The sequence below is a fragment of the Mastomys coucha genome, unplaced genomic scaffold, assembly GCF_008632895.1.
Source record: "Mastomys coucha isolate ucsf_1 unplaced genomic scaffold, UCSF_Mcou_1 pScaffold13, whole genome shotgun sequence".
In the NCBI taxonomy this organism is placed as follows: Eukaryota; Metazoa; Chordata; class Mammalia; order Rodentia; family Muridae; genus Mastomys; species Mastomys coucha.
Window position 1 is genome coordinate 9,176,904 of NW_022196895.1, and position 23,161 is coordinate 9,200,064.

Consider the following 23,161-nt stretch of genomic DNA (forward strand, 5'->3'; position numbering starts at 1 on the left):
CACAGGAAGATCTTGCAGTGCAGGGCCCACAGGAAGACCTTGCAGTGCAGGGCCCACAGGAAGATCTTCCAGTGCAGGGCCCACAGGAAGATCTTCCAGTGCAGGGCCCACAGGAAGATCTTGCAGTGCAGGGGTTCACAGGAAGATCTTGCAGTGCAGGGGTTCACAGGAAGATCTTGCAGTGCAGGGCCCACAGGAAGATCTTGCAGTATAGGGGTTCACAGGAAGACCTTGCAGTGCAGGGCCCACAGGAAGATCTTGCAGTACAGGGGTTCACAGGAAGATCTTGAAATGCAGGGCCCACAAGAAGATCTTGCAATGCAGGGGCCCACATCAAAATCACATGTGTTTCCTTTTTACTGCAAAGGAAACTACAGTGACTTTGATCCTCAGAGGACACAATGATGACACAGAAGCTTACTGAAAATTACACTTTATGTCCTTTAAGTCAACTACTCTTGGACAAAAGTAATCTATCTAAATGTAAACAAACTATAATTCAAGGTCATTAGAAAAAAATGAAAAGTTCTTATAAGCACATGGTCCTCCCTGCCTTTCAAATTTTGTTTAATATTTCTGTTATGAAGCTGAAAGTCACCTAAAGTGCTTCCCTTCCCCAAGCCATGCAGAGTAACATCAGAAGAACCTAGATAACGAGAAGAATTAATAATGAGATTTGGGGATGTGCGAAGGGACAGGCCAGGCTCCGGGAGCCAGGGCTGCCCCAGCACTTCTTACATCTTACCTCTCACTGAGTTAGGACTTACAGCTAACTGGCAAAGGATCCCTCATTCAAGGAAAGCCAGAGGAGCTATGAGGGGTTTCTCCAAGGAACCCCGCTTTGCCCGCACACACCTCAGGCTTGTTATAGCTTTGATGACATCTTTGGTCCCTTCTTAGTCTGGTCACTTACCTCCTAGCCTGCCTCCATCGCTTTTCCTGAACAATAGGAATAGAACTTATCCTTATGTGTCTTTTCCAAGTATCTAGCAAAAAATAACATGAAATTAAGTGCCATCCTTTCATCCTTGCACCTTCTTGGCAAAAAAACTTAAGAAATAAGGCAAAGCGTGCTTTGCAGATGTTAGAGGTGGGGAAGAGGAAAATTCCATCAATGCCAATCATGGGTATAAAGCTAGACAGATGGCAAGATTACTACCTAAGGATGGAAGATACTGTGCTGGCTGGTCTTATGTCAACTTGACGTATAAACTAGAGTTACCTGACAGGAGGGAACCTTAATTGAGAAAGTGCCTCCATAAGATCTGGCTGTAAGGGATTTTCTTCATTGGTTATTGATGGGGCCGGGCCCAGCCCATCATGGATGGTGCCACCCCTAGGCTGGTGGACCTGAGCTCCATAAGAAAGCAGACTGAGCAAGTCCTGAGAAGCAAGCAGTAAGCATTACTCCTCCATGGCTTTTGCATCAGATCTCTCCTCCAGGTTCCTCCTTGTTTGAGTTCCTGTCCTGACTTCCTTTGGTGATGAACGGCAATGTGGAAGTGTAAACTGAAGAAACCCTTTCCTCCCCAAGTTGGTTTTTGGTCACAGTGTTTCACTGCAGGAATAGAAACCCTCATTAAAACAGATGTAATGACATGTAGCTGATGTCCCCATTCTGATTCACTTTTTACTGAGCACGCAATATCCTTCTTTACTGGTCTTTGGGACCACAGAGTAATGAGCAATTATGGACTGAGATCAGGGAAATGGCTTCTAGGACAATTCAAATCCATCCAGCTAGGAAGGCCATTGAGTCCGCAGAGTCACAATCCCCTTCCCCCTGCTAAACAGTTCTTCCTGAGGAAACAAAATGCCTTCGGGGCCACATATGAGTTCCCCACTAGAGGCGAACATTCCACCTCCTTCCCTATGCATATGTGTGGTGGGATCACAGATCCTGAGATCCCTGAGCACTATCACACTATCTGTTTGAGATCCTGGGACTCTTCCCTGAATGCTTAGCTACATTTACTGCAGGCCTCATTTGGCATGTCTGGTGGAACACAGCCACTCTTTCACTAGGATGGGCATCAGGGCCATTCCAGTCTGAGCTACCAACACCACACAACCTCACTTTCCCCACCATGCCCCATGAGTAGGGTTGGAGCCAAAAGCTACATCAGTAGTCAGTCGTTGATGCTCTGTGGTGACAGAGGCAGCCGGCATCTCGGCAGAGATCATAATGATTTGGTTCATTGCCTTTGATCAACTGGGGGAAGGGATTATTAAACAGCCCAGAAGAAATAGTAACATTTCCTGTGATCTGAAGATCACAAATACACACCCTGAGGCACCAATCTCTTCTGTGTATGTAAGACCTGGTGGGGAGGTGCATTGTGGGTTCTGGTAAGCTAGGATAAAGAACAAAAAAGCTGATCTGGAGTTGAAGTTCACCAGGGACTTCTCGGGGGCATTATTTACCTCACCAACACATTTGGTCATTGTATTACGAAGGTAGGCCTGATAGAAGATGACTAACGCTCCCGTGGTCTTCATTTGCCAGGATTACCTGGTGCTGCTTCCCAGGGACTACTATGAAGCATTCGCCCTTCAAGTGCCAGTCACAGAGCCATGTGCCCACACAGGATCTCCCCAGGACAAGTTAGTATGGGGAGGAGGGTGCAGCCTCAATGCTGTCGGACACCTCTGAACGAGCCTTGAGTATGAAGGCTCAGATGGTGGGCCTTACAACAGTTACAGGGTAGCCCACTGGGAGTTTCCGTTATGATTTGTCTGTTCTGAGCCTTATTTGAGTAAGAATCCTCAAACACACTGCTTGTCACCCTGTGTATGTGGGGATGCTGCCCCATACCCAAAAGTTATCTTAAAACCATGCATCTGATGAGGGAAGAGCTTAGAATAGAATGCATGTTCTCAGACCTTTGTTTCTTCCCTGGCGGTGTGGGGAACTCACTGCTCGATGCCTTCGATGTCCGTTTTCTCTAAGACTTTGTTGACAGAAGGATACAAGGATGCCCAGTGACTTGGATCACTGAGTCCTTGCAGCACAGTGTATCATGCTCATGTGATAACAACCGTCTTTTGTTGTCCTTGAAGTTGTCTGCTTTACCAGCATTTACCACTGACTGGATTCTCCTGTACCCTGGCTTGTGAGGCCAAACACTTCCTGCTTGACGGAGAGCTGAGACCCTTGGTAGTGAGGCAGCCCACGCCCACACTCCCAGCCATGGTGGACCTCAGCGGGAGAGAGGTGGGACAACCTTTTACTTCCTGTTAAAGCTGATGCTGCCTCTGTTTGTATCTGCTGAATGCTTAGCCAAGGTTGCTTCTCAAATCCTAGAGAACCAGAAGGGTTTCTCAGGGGTGTTGATCCACAGGGGCTGACTTCTCTGATTTGAACTGGGGTTGAGTTACCCTCCAAACTGAGCTGAGTTGAGGTTTTCTTTGAGTCTCTTTAGATGTAGCAACAATCATAGGACATCACATGGGCTATTTGTTTGCCTGACTCCCAGCACATTCTTTCTTTAAAGATGGATGAGACTCGATCTTACAGGCCTTCAGTAGCTCTGTTGGTTGCCTTATAAGGATACAGCAGTTCCTCACTGCCCAGCCCTGTGGACTAAGTACGTTGTAGCAGCTGAATGTGTAGAATCTTGGAACCTGGAACTGCTCCAACCCAAGGCATCTGCCTCACGGCTTGGAGGACATGTTGGAACATGCCGGGGCAGTGTGTCTCCTCCTGGAGTTCTCTGAGCCGCATCAGCAGACCTAAGAGTGTACTGGTAACACACTGTGTAGTATATATCAACAGTGAGAACACACACCCCAGCACCCCAGAATGAAGACACAAAACAGTAGCCCCAACCCGTTCCCACTCTTTACTTTCATTAATATTGTCTATTTTGATCTTTTGAAGAAAATATTTCTTTGGGTAAAGTGTGTTAAGGTAAATATCTTTGGCTTGAATTCTTCCTAAATCTTTAGATACACATATTTTATAAATGATGTCCTTACATCTTAAAGGTAACAGCTAAAGATTCTAAGATTACTTCTTAAATAGACTTTTCATTTAATTTTATTTTGTTAGATTTTTTATTTATAAAATATACTTATTGTATCAAGTAAAAACAATATAAGTAAACACAATTAAATATAATAAAAAACTGAATATTCTTCTCTCTACTCCATTCTAAAATTAACTTTACCACATTCCTTTCTGTCCATACTTCATGTGTACATACACACATGTGCAAGTATGTACTCATATGTACATAGATGTAACATGTGAGAAAGAACATATATGTATGTGTTGTTTATGTGTGTGTTGATAAGATAACAGGGAAATCTGAATGAGGTAGACCAACCCCTAAGAAACATATAAGCTTATGTTAATTAAACTTAAGTATAATTTATCTCTCAGATGCACCTCAGGGCCTCAACAATCACACATGTTCAGGGAACAACATGGATCATAGATTATTTTTTTTCACTGCAAAAAGACTATTGTGATGAAGTTCAAACTTGTAGAGTTAGAAGTACTGAAGACATTTCAGTTCCTTTCCTATGAAAGAAAAAGTTCTTTTTATATTATCATCACAAGATTTACTGGCCTTATACATGAAACCCAAGAGTTTTTATTTAAGCTTTAGGCTCATGCCCATGTTTTGTTTTTGTTTTTTTGTTTTTACCTGTATTAACTACTTTGCTTCTTGATGTGACCAAATATTCAACACAAAGCAACCCAGGAAAGAAAGGATTTACTCTGGTTTTGGCTTGAGTGTGTAGTCTGCCAAAACAAGGAATCCATGACGGCATGGGTGTCTGGTGCCTAGTGTCTGCGGCAAGATAGGACAGAGTCATGCTAGAAATCCCAAGTCCTGCCCTCTAGAGAGTCATTTCCTGAATGAACCAGCTAGGTCCCACTGGGCCACAAGTGGGCATGGCTCAAAGAGTAAATAGTCCACTTTCAATCTGTAACAATTCTCATTCTGTATTGCAAGCTCAAAATGAACCCAAACTCACGCCAAGCACTGGGGTAAGGAGTCTCATCCTGTGCTGTCATGTTGCTTGAACATCGCTGTAGTAGCTTCCCAATTAACGCACCTGCATTGCGGAGATAATCTGATCACTGGGCTGGAGAGATGGCTCGTTGGGGCCACCATAAAACCATATGTGGTAGAACACATCTGTAATCCCAGTCCTCCTACAATGAGATAGGAAATAGAAACAGAAAAACTCCCCAAATCTTCCAGGCCAGCCTAACCTGGTGCATATAGTTGCAAAGAGTCTCCAACAAGGTAGAAAGTAAGGACCAACACATGCGATTGTCTTCTGACCTACACACTTGTACGCACACGCACAGTTAAAGTAACATCTTGCCTTATGATAGAGACAGAAATGTTAACATGTGTTAGAAGCCTGTACTTCCTACCTCCAATTGTACTGTCCCACCCCGTAGCCACCAGGTCTACTTTCAATCTCTTGGCCCTGCAGTGCATATGGCCTAGAAGTCCTCTGTGTTGTTGTAGGGCCTCTCACCATAGGCTGTGCCCTCTGCCTGATGCTCTTCTCCGTCTTCCAGGTACGTTTCTGTTCCTTGTCCTCCATGTTCAGCTGAGCCAGTGCTTCTTCAGAGAAGCCCCCTCCTCCCGCCATCTTCCTGACATGCCCAGTCCTCCTGTTCCCATGGTACTTTCTGAGAGAATTTGCCACACATGAAACATACACTGTAGCTATCTAATAATCTAATTGTCTTAGAGCAGCACTCGTCTTATTTTCTATTGGATGCTCACTAGTTGGATGGTGGACTGGCCATGGCAGACATTCAGTCATGCTTGCTGGCCAAGACATCTGAATTTTCATCTGACAGTATAGATGGTATTTATTCTTCCTGACTTTTTACAAGCAGCTTCCTTCCCTCCACGTTTTTATCCTAACTTGGAACTAGCAAAGAGAAGCCCTGTGCTGCGGAACCATTTGACACTAGATCCTTTCAAGTTCCCTTTAAAAATATAAATAACTAACACCATCAGCAGACAGCACATTTCCATTTTATATTTCATCAGGAACTGGTTTTGCCATCAAATGTATTTGAAACAGCCATCAGTCCATAGGAGTCACAGTGGGATGACAGAAGTGAGGACTTGTGGCTGGCTTGTGTGTGCTGTGTGTTCAAGTGAGACAAACACACTTTCATTTGGAGATGCCTGGAAAAGAGAAGCTGGTAGCAACTTCTCTACTAGGACCAGGCCAAGGCTGGACTTTCCTCTGTAAGAGTCAAAAGTGGGTGCCTACTGCACATTTTCCTCTGAGGGAAGCCTTTCATTATATAAGCGATAGAGAGATTTGTGTAGAATCTAGGATTTACATGGCTCAGAGCTGTTCTGAAGGAATAGTACATGTGCATTGCCTGAAGGCTAGAAGAAAGGCCATTTACTTAAGTTGGGATAAAGCTTGGCTGAGCTGGAGCGTTTTGGTTGAGATCGATTCCACAGTGAGGGATAGAGGGAGTTCTTAGGTTGGCTTGGGCATCGAATGTGCACACACACTTTAAATAGGACCCCTTCTAAGAATCTTACAGAAATACCAGCATAAGGATGTGTGTGTACATACATGTTTGTATACATAAATATGAGATATAACATTGGATGTTGATTGTTTCATCCACAGAGGAAAAGTAGAATAATTTTCTATTTTCATGTGTGTATGCATGTGTTATATGTGTGTGATATGTGCATACATGTGTGTATACATGTTTGTAGGTGGGTGTGCATGTATATGGAAACCCAAGGTTGATGCTAAGAATCACCCCAGGTCACTTCCCCACCTTATTCCATGAGACAGGCAGGGTCTCTGTCTGCATGTCTCCTGTCTGTCTTCCCAGGCTGCTCTGCACGTCTCTTGTCTGTCTCTCCAGGCTGGAATTACAGGCAGTTCACCACAACTACCTGACATGGGTTCTGGGGATTCCAACTCTGGTCTTGATGCATGTGCAACTAACTGGTTCTTTACCCACCAACATCTCTCTAGCTTAAAATTTTCATTTATAGTATAGGTTGCTAGACAGCCATTAGAGAAATAAACTATGTATGTACATAATGATAGAGGCACATGAAACACTAGGCTGGAGTAGTAGCTCAGTTGGTAATGTGCTCGCCTTGAAAGCATGAGGACCTGAGTTCAAGTCTCCAGAACCCATGGGAAAGATGAATGCAGTACCATGAGCTTGTAAAACCAATGCTGGGGAGGCACAGACAGGGGGACTGTTGGGGCGCACTAGTCAGCCAACGTAGCCTCTTCAGTGAACTCCAAACAAGAGAGCTCTCTCAAACATGTACACACACACACACACACACCAGACAGCCTTTGAGGAATGATACCACAGTTGATCTCTAGTCTCCATGAACATGTGACAGAGATGTATCCTTACACACACCAAGAAAAATATAAAAATAAATAAAACAGCACACCATGAAATGCTGCTGAGTGACAAAAGAACAAACTGATTAAGATTATGACCATTGGGGCTTCTGTAGCTCTCACTGATGCCACACAGAGTTGTAAGTGCTTGCTGCACATCCATTTAATGCTCATAAATGTTGAAAGGAAAACCGATCGTATCCCTGTTTTGTGCAGGACACACAGATACGAGACCACACAGCGAATGTCAGCTTGAGTTGGGACCACAAGCTCCTGCCTCATGATTGGCAGGTCAAGTCCCACTGTCCCCAGAAAGGGCCAGAGAGCAAACACGTCCAGCTCTGTGCACCCTAAGACCTCTGTCACTATAGCCTAGAGTACCCCTGATTTCTGACTCATGATAGTTCTTCTTAAAAGCCAAAGTGGGAAGCATGTATATCGCCCATTGAAAAGGGCCTAAAAGTCTAAAAGTCAAGTGTCACCCTTCTGGGACAGAAAGGTGTGTGTGTGCTGCTTTTATGTGATTTTATTTGGATAATTTGACATTTCTCTCTTGAAGGAACAGGTAAGAAGCCCCCAGGCAGCTTTCCACTCTCTTGCTGTCTGCTGTGCTCCCTTTTAGCTTCAAGTCTGGGAGTGTTTGTTACCTCAGGCAATCAGCGGAAGCAGCCCTGAGTGGAGCTGAAACCCTCAGACATAGCACTGGGAGACTAAGAAAATAGAAATACAAAACATCCTCTGGTGTTCCAGACAAATGGTCATGCAATGTTTTTTATGGACTCGGGATTTTAACAGGGCATCTATCCCTTCCTCTGCATTCTCTCAGGAGGACCACATGTTTTACTATGCAGACATATGACAGTACTCCGGGTGTCACCTCTATTTTTACCATTGTGTCTGTAAACATGTCCAGCGTGCTGCGTGTCTGGATGACCACCTGTCTACCTGTCCTCTCTGGTAGGTGGAGCTGCACCTACGTCTGCGGGTCCCACAGACTGGCCACTATGTGGTCATGCTGGAGTATGCCACGGAGGTGGACCAGCTTTTTGTGGTGGATGTGAACCTGAAGAGCCCAGGGTCTGCCTTGGCAGGCCAGGTAAACATATACAGCTGCAAGTACAGGTAATCAGCCCGCAGCCCCCATATTCCTCCACCAGGGAAGTATGCCTGGGACTGGGTAATTAGTGCACTGGACTATTGAGGCAGCCTTTGAAAACTAGCAGGCAACTAGTTATAGGGTCCAACATTATCCCCAACCTGGTATTGGGAGCCTCTCTGTGGGAGGCAACATTGTGAAATTATATAACAGGTGCACCTTCCCCTGCGCGGCCCACCTTCAGAATCCAGCAAATTAGTGGTTGGTGATTGCTGTGGGCAGAAAGCAATGGCAGAGACGCTCAGATTTACTCTAATGAAATTTTTGCCCAAGAGTGCTAATTGCCAAGGGCTTACTGGGAACGATTTTGTTTGCATAATATTTCAAGAGCATTCTTTAATCAAAGAATCAGCACAAAGGATATTTGCAGAGGAGACTAAATGTAAAATTAATGACACCCAAAGTTGTAGCCCTTGATACAGCAGGTAGAAAGCTACAATAAACACACCAGTTCTTAGTCATGGCCTTCAACGTTTTGTTAACCTGGTTTTTATGTTGCTTTGTGTCAAACACAAGATAACCTGAAGGAGCTGACCACCTTCCTGGGTGTGAAATTAAAAAAATAAAAATGTATGCAAAGAGTAGATTTTAGCAGCGTAACATGGCCACTTTTGTGAGGCCTGATCAAATGCCTGCTGAATTAGTCTTGCTCCTAATGGTCCTAAAAAGCCATCTCTGAGGACTTTGTTTATGAAACAAAGATCACACACACAAAAAAGAGTCATATTTGGATTTGTGTGTGGTGTTGAGGATCAAACCCAGTGCCATGTGCGTGCTGAACAAGCACTCTCCCACTAGGCCTGTGTCCTCAGCTCTGTGTATGAGCATTAAGGGTCCTAGGGTAGTTTCTCAGAACCATCTGTCACCATTTGAAAATACGAGTTTCATATGTAATTGGCATCAGTACCACTGTAAAGTGTACTCCCCGATTGGCAGGCCCTGTGTGCTGGAGTCCTGGGTGTGTCAGCCGCAGGCTTTCTTCAACCTCTGTCCTTCAGAGCTCACCTTCCAGTTCAACTCTTAGACTCCTTGCATCTTTCAGAGCATAGTCTTGATTCCCATTTCACGCAATCTAAGAGAAGTTGTTTAGGGGACAGAGGAATATTCACAGTTATTCTGGTAACTCTCTCGATGACCTTAGAAAAGCTCCAAGAACATCTATGCCCAAGCTGGGGATAGAAGATAGGGTTGTGTTATGTAACCCAGTATGGTCTTAAATCCATGATCCTCCTGCCTCAACTTCCCGGTGCTAGGGTTATAGCCTACTTAGCCACTCTCAGGAAAGTCCCACTGTATATTTTTACTTGGCCAAGATATTTCCCTTTTTTTGATGCTTCAGTTGTCACAGGGGTCAAGTGGAAGGGAACTGACTACCGTGTGGGAATCTAAAACACAAGAATTATTCCCCCCCGCCTCCGTAAAGGCCTATTTTAAGCCTGCTCAGTGTCGCGTTGTCTCCTGCTGAGGTTTGAACATTCCTCTGCGTGTCTCAAGCGATCTCTAACCACTGTGTTAGAAAGACAACATCTCAGCTATAAAACAGTGACTAGAACACCACTTTTCAAAATACTGCGGTGATAAACCAACCCTTTTCTCTACAGTGAGGTGATCCGTAATGAGTAAACCAATGGCCATCTGTTTCTTAGAAAGAATTTTTAAAAGGATGATGATAAAACTAAATGCAAGTGAATCCCAGGATGACACTTCAGTCCAGACGGACTGCTCCAACTGCACTTACATGGCGACCGTCAAGTTCCTATATATGCACCCTGTCTGTGCTTGATTCTTTGCATATTTTAATTTCCTTTTAGTCATTACCCAAATATCCTTGACTAAATTATGTCAGGTGTTTACTAGAGGTAGTCATATTGTCTTAGTCTGCTACCAGCTCCATCTTCTATGCATTCAAAGGAAACGGCACTAAGCATGCTTCCTAAGCTCAAGCATGCTTACCACCAGAGCCAGATTCCGTGTTGCAAAACTGTGACTTTTTTAAAAAATGATTTATTATTTTATGTATATGAGTACACACTGTAGCTGTACAGATAGTTGTAAGCCTTCATCTGGTTGGGAATTGACTTTTAGGACCTCTGCTCCCTCTGGTCAACCCCACTTGCTCCAGTAGACCCTGCTTGCTCCGGCCCAAAGATTTATTTATTATAAATAGGTACACTGTAGCTGTGGACACTCCAGAAGAGGGCGTCAGATCTCGTTACGGGTGGTTGTGAGACACCATGTGGTTGCTGGGATTTGAACTCAGGACCTTTAGAAGAGCAGTCAGTGCTCTTACCTGCTGAGCCATCTCACCAGCCCAAACTGTGACTTTTTAAGAATGGTTTCAAATTTGTCTCTCCCCCCATGGAGTGGAAGGTGGGGGCCAGAGGCAGAAGTTCTTGGAAGGGACTATGGAAGAAAACAGACTCAGACTTGGCCTTGCAGTCAGTCAGTCTGGCTTGTCCTTCCCCCATGTTAGTAAAGCCAGCTGTGCCTACCGATGGGTGTGGGAAGGTCATTGCTGGGCAATTTGAATTATGAATGGTCCAATGAACATTGGTAAATTCCCAAGAGATCGAGCCTCCACTCTCTAGCCACCTTTAAAAGATCACATGGGTGAGTACGTTCCAAAGTGAATTTGGGGGATCCTTCAAACCACAGTAGGCTGCACCCCTCTGAACGTCTCATGCAGGAAAATTGACTCTGGGTTACCCAGCTATAAAGAGGGAAAGCAGGACGGGTCAGGTGCACAGCGAGGGAGATGCCAGTGTCGGACTAAGACAACTCTGTTCCCTTTGCAGCATCCCGTGCAGGAGCATGGTGATTGACAGCCTGAGTCGTACAGCTGTGTATGAGCTGTGGGCAGATGCAGACATTCAGCTCAAGGCGCACATGGCCCGCTTCCTTCTGGTATGCCTTCCTCTAGCCCACTGAACTTGCAAAACCTGCTTTTGCCGTCTGTATTTCTCAAAAGCTTTTCAAAATTTGGGCTGCAATTGCATTGTAGCTATAGATTCAAGTTTGACAGTTCTTACCCTGAGCCTTCGTCATATCACCTCATAAAGTTCAGCCATCAAATATGAAGGTGTCCCACCAAAAGAAAATCACATTTCATTAACTTTCATTTATCGCTATTGTAAATGAAGTGCGCCTTTTATCATTATATTTTCTACTTTATTGTTATTATGTCTGGGTACAGAAATGACACAGATTATCATTTAATTTGTGTCTGTTTTACTATCCTATATAGTTTCTTGGAATGCTTTATTTAAACTTTATAACTGGTTATATAACAGTACCCTATATGGGTTTATCCATCTCATTAGGTATATATCCTTACAATTTAAATGCCAACTGTGACAGATAAATGACATTCATTCCTACCCATGTGATGGTGGAGCTTGACTACTGAGAACAGTGGGATCTGCCTAGGAAGGGATTGTTAAGACTTATGTAACTATCTCAGGGGACTGAAGATTGCCTAAGTGTGACACAGCCTCCTGTTACTGCTGGCAGTACACATGCATCAAACTCTGGGGAATGCCAGGGGGCAGTGTGCTTTAAATATTTGTGCCTAACCTAGCAGGAGCAAGTAAAACCTTCAAATTTAAGTAAGAGTTTGAAATAAAACGTTAAGTCTTATTGCTATGAAATAATGGTTTCCCTTCACAAATCTAACCTCTTCCTTTTTGGAAATTATCCTGGGACTCAGTTTAAGTGTGGATTTGCCCTTTGACAAGTAGCCCAAGGTCACTGAAGTTCAGGCTGACTAGGATGGAGCTCCATGGGGTAGGAACACTGTTCATCACCACCCTGTAGATGCCTGGAGTCTCGGTGATGGTCCACACATTTTTATTTTTGTTACTACAAAGCCACTTTGCCACCAAGCTGATACCATAGTTTGACTTCAAATGCAATAAAGACACTTTAATGGCTGAGTTTCTTAAATGGCCCCCAAACTAGTTGCAGTGACAAATCCTTCAGCATTGGTGTAGGCTGAAGTCTGAGACATCCTTTACTAAGAGGGTGCAGTCTTTGAACTGCAAACTCTCTGACTTTCCACTGCCTGCTCTCTTAGTAGCCCCAAGTCACAGAGAAAAAAAGGCATCAGAACTCACTGAACAGAGCTGATCTTAAACATTCCTCTGATTCTGTTCTTTATTTGGGAAAACATTCCAACAATAATGTAGTCAGTGATTCTTATTGCATCCTGTGCAATAAGGAAAGGGATTTGTTGCCTGTGCAGGTTCTTCACGCTTGCCACCCTGCAATTTCACGACTTTAACGTAATATAAACTTTCTGGGTGAGTTCTTCACTTAATATTTTTAAAAGGGTGTGGAGCAGCCATTAGTTTTACTAATAATTGTCATGTGTTTTTATGTATTTTCTTGACAGTATCACATTTGTATTATACCCGCTGAAGAATTCTCACTTGAATATTTGAGAGCTCAGGTCCACTGCATTGCCAGCTATGGGCAGCATGCTAATCCAAGGTAATGTTTCCCTCTCTTCTTCCTCGTCCATACTCTGAACAATACTGCCATCATATTCGTAAGGCTGAAACTTTCCACCATCCTAGCCATGCACAGTGTGCTGGGCTCCACAGTCCTAACCATATGTACAAGGTTTCACAAATGAACCTTTTAATTATTTTTTGAGCTACAGCAAAACAACACCCCCAAATAAACCCTAATTAGCTAGTGCTGATACCTGAGCTCCAAGATGGATCATTATTTTTGCAGTTTTTTAAAAGAAGAGCCTAGACATAGAGATTAAAGGATTGGAACAAGGCAAGCACTCAGGACGGAACTTGGCAGACCTGCCCTCAAGGACCAAGCATAGCCACATCCCTGGCTATGCCTGTGTCTGTGTCATGATATAGACTATGGAAGTGTGGAAAACTGGCAGCTGGGAAGAGTCACTTAGCCGGATCATCTCTTTTCCTTAAAATTTTTAAGAATAATTTGTGTGTATCTGTGTGTCTGAGTGCATGTATACATGTATGTGAAGGTATAAATGCTTGTATGTATGAGCAGAAGTAAGAAGAGGATGTGAGGTGTCCTTCTCTACCTCGTCTGTGTTTGAGGCAGGGTCTCTCCCTGACCTTGGGGCATATGACAAGCCCTAGTAATCCTCCTGTCGATGCACACCTCTGAGCTGGGCTTGCAGGTGTGTGCAGGATGCCCAGCCCAGCTAGTTACATGGATGTACAACTCGAGTTGCCATGGTTGCACAGCCACTCTTCACTGCTGAGCCAACTCTCTAGCCTGTGGCTCTTCTATTTTTAATATCCCATATCAAACACAAATGTCTTGCTCTACATTGCAGTTAAGCATATGTTGAAGACCCCAAATCCCAAACCCCACGTGCTCCAAAATCTGAAACTAGAGGGGAATGGGGACAGTGGAGCCCCAGCACACTGTGCATGGTTAGGACTGTGGAGCCCAGCACACTGTGCATGGCTAGGACGGTAGAACCCCAGCACACTGTGCATGGTTAGGACAGTGGAACCCCAGCACACTGCATGGTTAGGACAGTGGAACCCCAGCACACTGCATGGTTAGGACAGTGGAGCCCCAGCACACTGTGCATGGCTAGGACGGTGGAGCCCCAGCACACTGCATGGTTAAGGCGGTGGAGCACCAGCACACTGTGCATGGCTAGGACGGTGGAGCCCCGGCACACTGTATGGTTAGGACGGTGGAACCCCAGCACACTGCATGGTTAGGATGGTGGAGCCCAGCACACTGCATGGCTAGGATGGTGGAGCCCCGGCACACTGTGCATGGCTAGGACGGTGGAGCCCCAGCACACTGCATGGCTAGGACGGTGGAGCCCCGGCACACTGTGCATGGTTAGGGCGGTGGAGCCCCGGCACACTGTGCATGGTTAGGATGGTGGAACCCCAGCACACTGCATGGTTAGGGCGGTGGAGCACCAGCACACTGTGCATGGTTAGGACGGTGGAGCCCCAGCACACTGCCATTCTAGCTGTCAAATAGAGAAAGGACACACATTTGTTTCTCTCCTCTTACATCAGGATTCATACAGAAAGAGGAATCGTAATCTCATTTTATTAACTAATTTATTTCTGGGGAAGAAAGTGTGAATAGTTTTCTATTTTGCGTGCCTTACTTTATCGATTTTCTTTCTGTTTTAACTACCTGTGTTGAGCAGGTGCCTGGAGTGAGCTTGGGCCAGTAGGCTGTACTCGTCCTGTTGTATCTGCTCCATGGTTTCCTTGATGGGATTCCTTGGACACTGGGTGTGTGTTCAACGCCTGTTTCTTTGCCCGTGCAGGGCTTTTTTTTTTTTTTCAGGTTTTTTTTGTTTTTGTTGTGAGAATACAATCATATTTTAAAGTGCTCTGTTTTTCAGTGCTTCCTGTGTCTCCCTGGCCCATGAAACTCCTCCAACAGCCTTAATTTTGGATGCTGCGAGTAGAGGCCCTTCCTCTCCCCTGCCTCATGAGCCTTCCTCTCCTGGAGATGTTACTAATGGAGTTACTCTGAAGGCACCACAGGTAGGAATATACCCCAGGGTGAGAGTGTGACACCTCTACCCCCACCAAGCAGCACCCACATCACCTCAGGGCTTACAATTTCAGTCCCTGCCCCCAAATCTCCTTCATCCCAGGCTCTGTGTTTTCACCCACTGTCTCCCTCCCAACCCCACCCCCCCAGTTTGGGAACTTCCACTCTCTGCTGTGGATCACTGAGCAATGGAGGAGCCTGGGTAGTTCTAACTGTGACTTCTCTTACCCTCCCCTTCTTCTACACGTCCACGCTGCAATTTCTCATGGCCCCAAGGGAACGCTGGCTTTTGTCCAAATGCCAAACTTCGGGAAAAGGGATTTCTTGCGACCAGACATTCCCATAGGAGTTCTCGGAGCTGAGGATAACTGAGGGAAACTGAAATGAAGCCCTGGCTTTGTCATCACGTTAAAAAGCTTGTTTTCCAATTCACAGTTCTCCATCAAAAGATGGACAGAATTTTTTAAACCTTTAAGACAAAGGTTAAAAAAAAAAAAAAAAACAGAAAAAAACAAAAATGGAAAAAAACCACTTGCTGACCATTCTGATGACTGAGTTCCATCCCTGGGGTATGGTAAATGGAGAAAACAGATTCCCAAATGTTCTCCTCTGGCCTCCACATGCGCTCCATGGTACTCATGGCCCTCACCCCAGTACACAAATAAGTGTGACAAATTGTCTGAAAAATGAGGGACATTTCCAGTTGTTCAGTGCTATGGTTTCTGTAGTTTTTGAGTTAAAAGAGAGGGGCGTAGTCACTCAGGAGACAGAGTGTGGCTCTGGATTTTATTGTGCTGGGGGAGGGAGGAGTGGGAGAAGGGCGCAGCCCAGAGTAAGGAGGCTCCCTTCCCCTGGGCTGGAGCTTGTAGGGCCTGAACTTTCCACCCACACCAGGGGTGTAGACTCTGGGTGTCCTTACCAGCTTGCCCCGGGGTAACTGCTATAAATATAAAGGACTCCCAGGTTCCTGGGAAGGAAGTGACTGCAACCCAGAGGGATTTTATTAGGACAACTACAATGTCATAGCTTGAGATGGGAGAGCAAGCCTGCGAGTTGGAGGGAGAGCTTCCTCAGGAGAGATGGCCATCAAGGATAGATAGCGTAGCTGGGGTCCAGAAGGAAAGAGGACGGACCCTTTACTTAACAGCACACCACAGACAGCACGATAAAGCCTTAAAGGGGGACGGGGGGGTTGGGGGGGGGGAGAGTCTTCTATTCCAAAGAGCCAGGGGAAATGGTCTTGCTCCTAGAGTCCTTAGCATATCAGTCCTGCAGCCTAGGACCTAGCTTCACACTAGCAGTCAGGAAGGCCCTGAGGAGAGTCTGGCAGTAACTCAGGGCAGCGGGGAAGGGGGCAGGTTTAGTCTGCAGCTGTACTAGGGAGGGGCTCTGAGGTCTGAGCCACCTCTCAACTCTCTGCAGGAACACAGAGAGACTGTGGGGGGTGTGGCCTGATCTGGGGAAGGGCGTGCAGGAAGGTTTGCCACGTGACTCCTTTGTACTTTGTACTGACTAAGTGGTGCATGGAGAGCCCTTTGGCAAACATACAGTGAATTTCTGTTGGAAAATGTACCCAGGCATTTAACTGCTGTGTCATGTGTTTGGCTTTGATAAATACACCAGTTTTCCAACACAATTAACCAAACCTACTCCCCTAATTCCCAGTAGATGTATGGTTGTGCCTCAGTTTCTCCATTCTGTAGGTGAACATTTGTCTTGCATCTAATTGTTTTTGGCGTGATTGCAAATTAAAGCTGCTATAAATACTCGTGGGACGACTTCTTATGCAATATAGTGGTTGCCATTTTAAACTCCTAGCTTGTTTTGTTTTTTTTAACGTGTTTGTATTGTTACTATAGCAGGATACCAGAGGCTGGGTAATTTATAAAGAAAAGATGTTTACTTAGATGATGGTTCTGGAGGCTGAAAAGTATAAGACCAGGCTGCCATCTCTGGCAAGGACCGTTCTGCATATCATAACAATGCTGAAGGTGCCACGTGGTGAGAGTTTGTGTTGTAGTACCAACTGGTCACTTGTTCAAGAGAAGAGGGCGAAAGCAGCTGGTGCTTCCTAAAAACCCATCCTCTAGTAACTGACCCCAACCTGGGAGGGAAGAACTCACTTTTGCAAGATGTTTTCATCTGTTTATGAAGGCTCTGGCCCATAATATAACTGCTTCCATTGAGCCCTGCCCCTCAACACCAAGAGATTTACTAGGAGAAGATGCAAGGTTGCTTCTGAGCGAGAGACAGAGACACCCACAGAGACAGGCACAGAGAGATGCAAAGAGTGAGAGACAAGGAGCAAGAGAATGAGAGATAGAGAGATCTGGACACAGAGAGTGAGCCATGGTGGCAGGGATCTTTGAAAGGGTATGCATGGCACATTTAGCAGCTGGTGATGATATGGCCCCTGATGCTGAGTCACTAAAGGCAGGCCAGGGCTAACATTTCTCCCCTTTGTTTATTATAACAGGTGAGGACATTGGGAGGGGGTGATGTTGAGGCAGGAAGGTGGGGCACCTGTGCTCTTTATACTACTTGCTTCTGTCTGGGGGCATCAACATCTTTGGGGACCCAAAGGAAAGTGGGATGCCAGCTGAGTCCTGAAGAGCTAGATGTTTCACTTTCTGTCCCAGCTCTGCAGGACTGTCTGGGGCTAGGGACCTGCAGGCAGCAGTTGGAGCAGTTTGGGAGGGGGGTCAGCCTGGGGTTAGCCACTTTGAAGCTGTTCAGGATGCAGATTTTAAGGGAAAACTAAGAGCTGGCTGGTGGATGGAGCAGATATATATTAGGGATAGAAGATAAAGTTAAGGAGTTTAGGGGGGAATTTATTCTTAGGCATGCATTTGAAACTTTGAGGCCCATAGTCCTGGTAGTTGAGGGAGGGTTGTCCTAAGACCAGGGAAAGGGGTAGTGGTCATGGAGAGATCTCACCCTCAGGAAAAAACAGAATAGAATTCTCTAGAGCCTATTTGACCCACTGAGAGGTGGATTCAAGTAGATTCCTTGAAGCTTAGTAGAGATATTTTAGATATGTTAGCATTATCACTGTTTGTATTCTGTACTGAAATCCACATTGCAAAAAAGGCAGTAGACTCCTGCCTTTGGGTCATAGTAGAAGCCTGGGGACCCAAAATGATTTTAAGTTAAAAGCATGAACACACCTCTATACAGAAGACTGTGTATATAGATGGGACAGATGTTGTTAGCGCAATGAGAAGCACTTTTAAGTCTATATTTAGAAGACAACCAAAGGAAGTTTAAAATCTTGAGCCTGCGACTACGGTAACAGTACTGTGTTTACCACATCTAGATTATTAGCTTATCAGAACGCCGCAGGCCAGAGGGAACCAGCTGCTGAAGAAGTAAACTCTAGAATTTGGAATCGAAATCACAAAGAAACCATCTGTCCAGACCTCAGGAGAGTTAGAGCGGCAGCTTGGTGGGCAGTGCACAGGGCAAGGAGAACAGCTGTGTGCTGGTGTGTGGGGCCTGCTCCTCTGCGGCTGCGTTCCCTCACCCAAGGTCTGACGGCAGCTCCCACTTTGCAACAAACTTACAGATCCATCAACCTTAACTTAAAGGCAGGACATTTACACAGTGTGGGGGTGGGGGTGGAGGAACAGAAAAAAACAAAAGCAAAACACAGGATTTGGAGAAAAAGAAAGAGTGAATGGGGAATTTCCCCTGTAGAGGTTCCTAATAGTGTTGGGATCTAGGGTGCTGCTGGGCAGCCATTTTCATTGATTAAGTGTTATTGAGGCCATATTCAACTGTAAAGGCAGATAAGTTTAGAGGCCCTTAAGTCAGATGCTAGGTGGAGCAATTGGAGACTCTCTAAGAGGCATCCTAAAGGGGAGCCAGGAGGAGCAGATGATGCAGTTTCAATGGGTGAGGAAGAGGGGGAGGGCCAAGGCTTGAAGTACAGGCATTCCCAGGACTTTAGGGAATTAAAGAGGAAAGCAAAAGCCATTCAGTGGGTAGTCACCTCGGTGAAGAGGGGCTAAATAGCCTAAGGAATAATGACCCCTGGTATCAGGACTTTCAAATGAAGCCAAAAAGCAGATACTGAGCTAAAAACAAAAACAAAACAAACAAACAAAAACCAAAGCCTCACTCAAGGAAATGGTGAGTGGTGGGGGTCATTGGAGAGCGTCAACTGTAACCTTAAAGACTATGGCTTGGGGTACCTCTCCTCCAAGAATACCACAGGGGTGCCAAACACTCAAAGACCACTTCCTCGGATCCTTAGCAAATGCCATCGTGGGGCAGGGTGTGCAGCAATAGATGAGCCAGAAAGTGAGTCTGTTTCAGGAGGGCTGGAGATCTGTGATAGCTCCCAATGTGGCTCTTGTTAGGGTCCAAGACTCGCTGAAGGAGGACTCAGACTCAGATAGTATGCAAAGGCAGAGAACATTTACTCTGCAGAAAATACCAGCATGTGGGGGTCAGCCACTCATCAAAATGGCGACCAACTAAGGAGCTCACAGGCTCCTTTTATGCAGGGCCAGGAGAATTTTCCAGAAGGATTAGGTAACCTCTAATATGATTGGTAGGGAGGGGGCAAAGCAGTGTCCTCAGTACAATTTTGATTGGTGACTAAGTTAGTTTGTCTGTATTTGGTGAGGACAACAGCTCAGGTCTGGCCTTGTCTCCTCCAGCTCGTGTCCAGGAGCTGACTCAGCCTCACTTACCCTTCTTTTCAGTCCAATGTCAGGACTGTTATTAATTAATGGCCCATTGTTTGTGGCTCGCTTGAGGAAACTTGTTCATTTTCCTGGGAAACAGAAGACTTTTCATTCCCAAGGTTTTTGGACCTCTCCCTCAGACCCCAAGTAGAGAGCGTGCGGGCGCCAGGATGTCCTACCAAGTCACAGGCATCGGTGTTGGAGTTTCTATAGCACAGTGCCTTGGTGGGTCAGGGCGGAAATACGCTGCAAAGATCATACCATGCAACAGATCTCACGCAAGAGATTTATTGGGCAGTGTGAGTGAAAGACCACTCTGTGAAAGAGAGAGAGACAGAGACAGAGACAGAGAGACAGAAAGAGAGACACAGAGAGACAGAAAGAGAGAGAGAGAGACACACACACACACAGAGACAGCAAGAGAATGAGAGAGATGGACAGGAGATGGTGCTGTGACTGAGGGGACCTTTTGAAGGGTATGATGTACGTCACATTTGATGGGAGTGATGATGTGGCTGATGGTGATGAAGTGCTGAAGGCAGCCTGAGGCTGAGTTTTGGTGGTATAGCAGCATCTCATGTCCTAACTATGCCACGCTTTTCAGTTTTGGGGCTTTTTCTTTTCCCCTCTTTTTCCCTTCTTAGAGTCAAGTAACCCTGAGAGGCCTCATAACACGCCTGGGCCGACACGTCTTTGTCATCCATTTTTATCAAGCAGAGCACCCGGGGTTTCCCACTGAGGTGATTGTGGATGGAGGAAGACAGTGGTCAGGTAAGCAGCCATGAGCAAGCTCCAGGACATGAACCACACCACGCTTGCAGCCGTGTGACCGTGCCTCTCCCTCCCCAGGTTCCTTCCTTGCCTCCTTCTGTCCTCACTTACTTGGCTGCCGGGACCAAGTGATCTCTGATGGCCAGGTGGAGTTTGACATCTCAGAAGCAGAGGTGGCTGTGACTGTGAAGATCCCCGAGGGGAAGTCCTTAACATTGGTGCGTTCTGCTTGGCCTTCAGTTGGCTCCTTGGTCAGCCATTGTGGGTTAGGTTCCTGGTGGTGCTTTCTTTAAGGAATTAACCCTATTTGTGGGAAAGTTTGTTTGCAGGAAAGTTTTTGTGCTTTACTAAACCCATAAAGATTAAACCATGTGACAGTTAAAGCCAGGAGGATAGGAACAGTAGTGTAAGTGCCTGCCCATCCCCCCCAGTCTCTGCTTACTCCTTCCCCCTACTGGTCCCTCTCTGAAGCTTTTTACTGTCCTCACTGCTTTGTGTCACTCTCTTCTGTGCCCCATTAGTGATTTTCCTTAACCCAGTGTCTATATGAGCTGTGCCCTGGGTTCTACTCTGAGACCCCTGTGTCATTTATCCATGGACAACATCCATGCCTGTGGAGGCTGTTCTCTGATTTGTGGGAGCAGCGGCCATGTCTCTGAATTCACCCTGGATCTTGCCTGAACTCCAGGCTGTCTCTGACCACCAGGAGTCCCCTTTTACTCTGCATGACCTGCTTCCAGGGTTTCTCAGGCTGCTCATCGTGTTGAACCTGCTTCGCGCGGTCCAGGTGCCTTGCTCTGGAATCCATGGCCCTTCCTGGCTGCTGCTAAGTCATTGTTCATCCATGTCTCCTGCTGTCCAAGCTCCTCCTTCCCTTCTCTGACTGTAGTCATCATTCAGAAGTTCATAGGTATGCCATTTTTGGCAATGCCAGCAGGTTTTCTTGTGCTCGTTTCTAGAATCTTCTACCAACTTTTGTCAAATCCCGTTGACCAGTAAGCTTGGTGTAGAGTCTATTCACTGGTTCTGTAAGGATGTCTAGAGAACTAGCAAGAGTTTCCTGGATTCTGCTCTGGTCCTCTAGTGCTGTGCTTCGGACTGAGGATGCTAGCATTCCAGAGCATAGGGTATTCATTTTATACCTGTGTGCCCAGAACACTGCCTGACGCATGGTGCTCAGCAGATGTTCGTGGATCCCAGGAGAGCTACAAGCTGGTGAGCAGCTGTCAACGACATAACCTCTTTCTGCAGGGTTTGCGAGTGCCGTAGCTTGCCATGTACATGTTCAGTATGATATACTGTGTTGCTTTTTCTGTTGCTATGGTGAATACGCTATGACCAGGGTAATGTATAGAAGGAAAGATTTATTCGGGCTTCTGGTTTCCACAGGGTAAGCACCCATCCTGGAGGGAGGCAGCAGGGATGGTGGCTGGAGCCGAAAGCTGACATTATGAACCATAATCAGGAAACAGGAAGATGGAGTGGGGGCGAGTACACACAAGCTGGGTTCTCAAAGCCTACTTTCAGTGATATACATGCTCCCACATGGCCACACCTCCTAATCCTTCCCAAATAGTGCTACCCATCAGTGATCATGTGTTCAAATACATGAGCTTCACAGGTCATTCTCATTTAAACCACAAGTACTAAATAAGCTTCAGAGGCAAGCTACATCATTAGATTCCCTGCTGGTTCTGCAACTTCAGTTTGCCTACTTTTAAAATAACAAAGTGATGATCCCTCAAGAACCAGAGAGACCCAGTCACCTCTTAACAGGCCCTGCTCAAGATACCTTGAATCAATGTGATACCTGTCTAGCCGGTAACCCCACCTCCTTTAACCTTCCTTGGGTTTGCAGCTGCAGTTCCTTTGTAAGTCCCATCTTCTTGGCAATTTGAATAAACAGGAAAGGATGTGGTTCTCTCCTTCACTGGCTAGTCACAAGCAGGCCCGCTGTAAATCTGAACACAGGGTGATGGCTTTCTTTTAGGTCCGGGTTCTAGTGGTACCTGCAGAGAATTATGACTACCAAATACTTCACAAAACCTCTGTGGACAGGTCCTCCGAGTTCGTCAGCAGTTGTGGAGGAGACAGTTTTTATATTGAGTAAGTGTCACTTTGTGGGAAGGCTCGGGCCCTGGGGTGTGCTCACATTCCCAGCCAGAATGAGATCTGGATGGAGACTGGCCTGGAGTCTGCCCTCTTCTCACCAGCTAGGAATGTAACAGTGAGTCTGAGGTCTCAGGAAGGTGGTGTCCTTCCTCTGTGCCCGCCACTCTATAAGAGACCATGCCATGTACCATCTGGATGAGGTTAGCACACCCATCCCTGGACAAAGCAGAGGCCTACACTCAACTTGGGATCAGTGACAGTTAGGAGATTCTCTTGCCCTTTGCTCTTCATGGATGCATATCTTAAAAGTATCTTCCAATGACAAGGACACAGTCCAGATCTCCACTCACCTCCCTAGTGGGGACTGTGCCTTCTGCGCCCTGTCTTCTCTCATCCCTGAGTGCTAAGAGCATGCTAGCCCCAACATAAGCTCTGCTGTGGAACCCAGGGCCTTAGATCCCTCTACAAGGAGCCAGGAGTTCCAGAGGCCCTGAAGACTTGTACAGTGACAGCAAAAGCA

At 46.0% G+C, this 23,161-nt stretch overlaps 1 protein-coding gene across 1 annotated transcript in view; it reads left to right on the forward strand.

Annotated features, from left to right (window-relative positions):
* Lama3 (laminin subunit alpha 3) overlaps window positions 1–23,161 on the forward strand; it is a 234,943-nt gene that overhangs the window by 112,424 nt on the left and 99,358 nt on the right. The window contains exons 22-30 of the mRNA XM_031364992.1: window positions 2,507–2,604; window positions 3,061–3,214; window positions 8,345–8,505; window positions 11,335–11,443; window positions 12,930–13,027; window positions 14,913–15,057; window positions 20,403–20,529; window positions 20,608–20,747; window positions 22,520–22,635. Coding sequence (XP_031220852.1) covers window positions 2,507–2,604; window positions 3,061–3,214; window positions 8,345–8,505; window positions 11,335–11,443; window positions 12,930–13,027; window positions 14,913–15,057; window positions 20,403–20,529; window positions 20,608–20,747; window positions 22,520–22,635 — 1,148 coding nt within the window. The remainder of the gene's footprint in view (window positions 1–2,506; window positions 2,605–3,060; window positions 3,215–8,344; window positions 8,506–11,334; window positions 11,444–12,929; window positions 13,028–14,912; window positions 15,058–20,402; window positions 20,530–20,607; window positions 20,748–22,519; window positions 22,636–23,161) is intronic.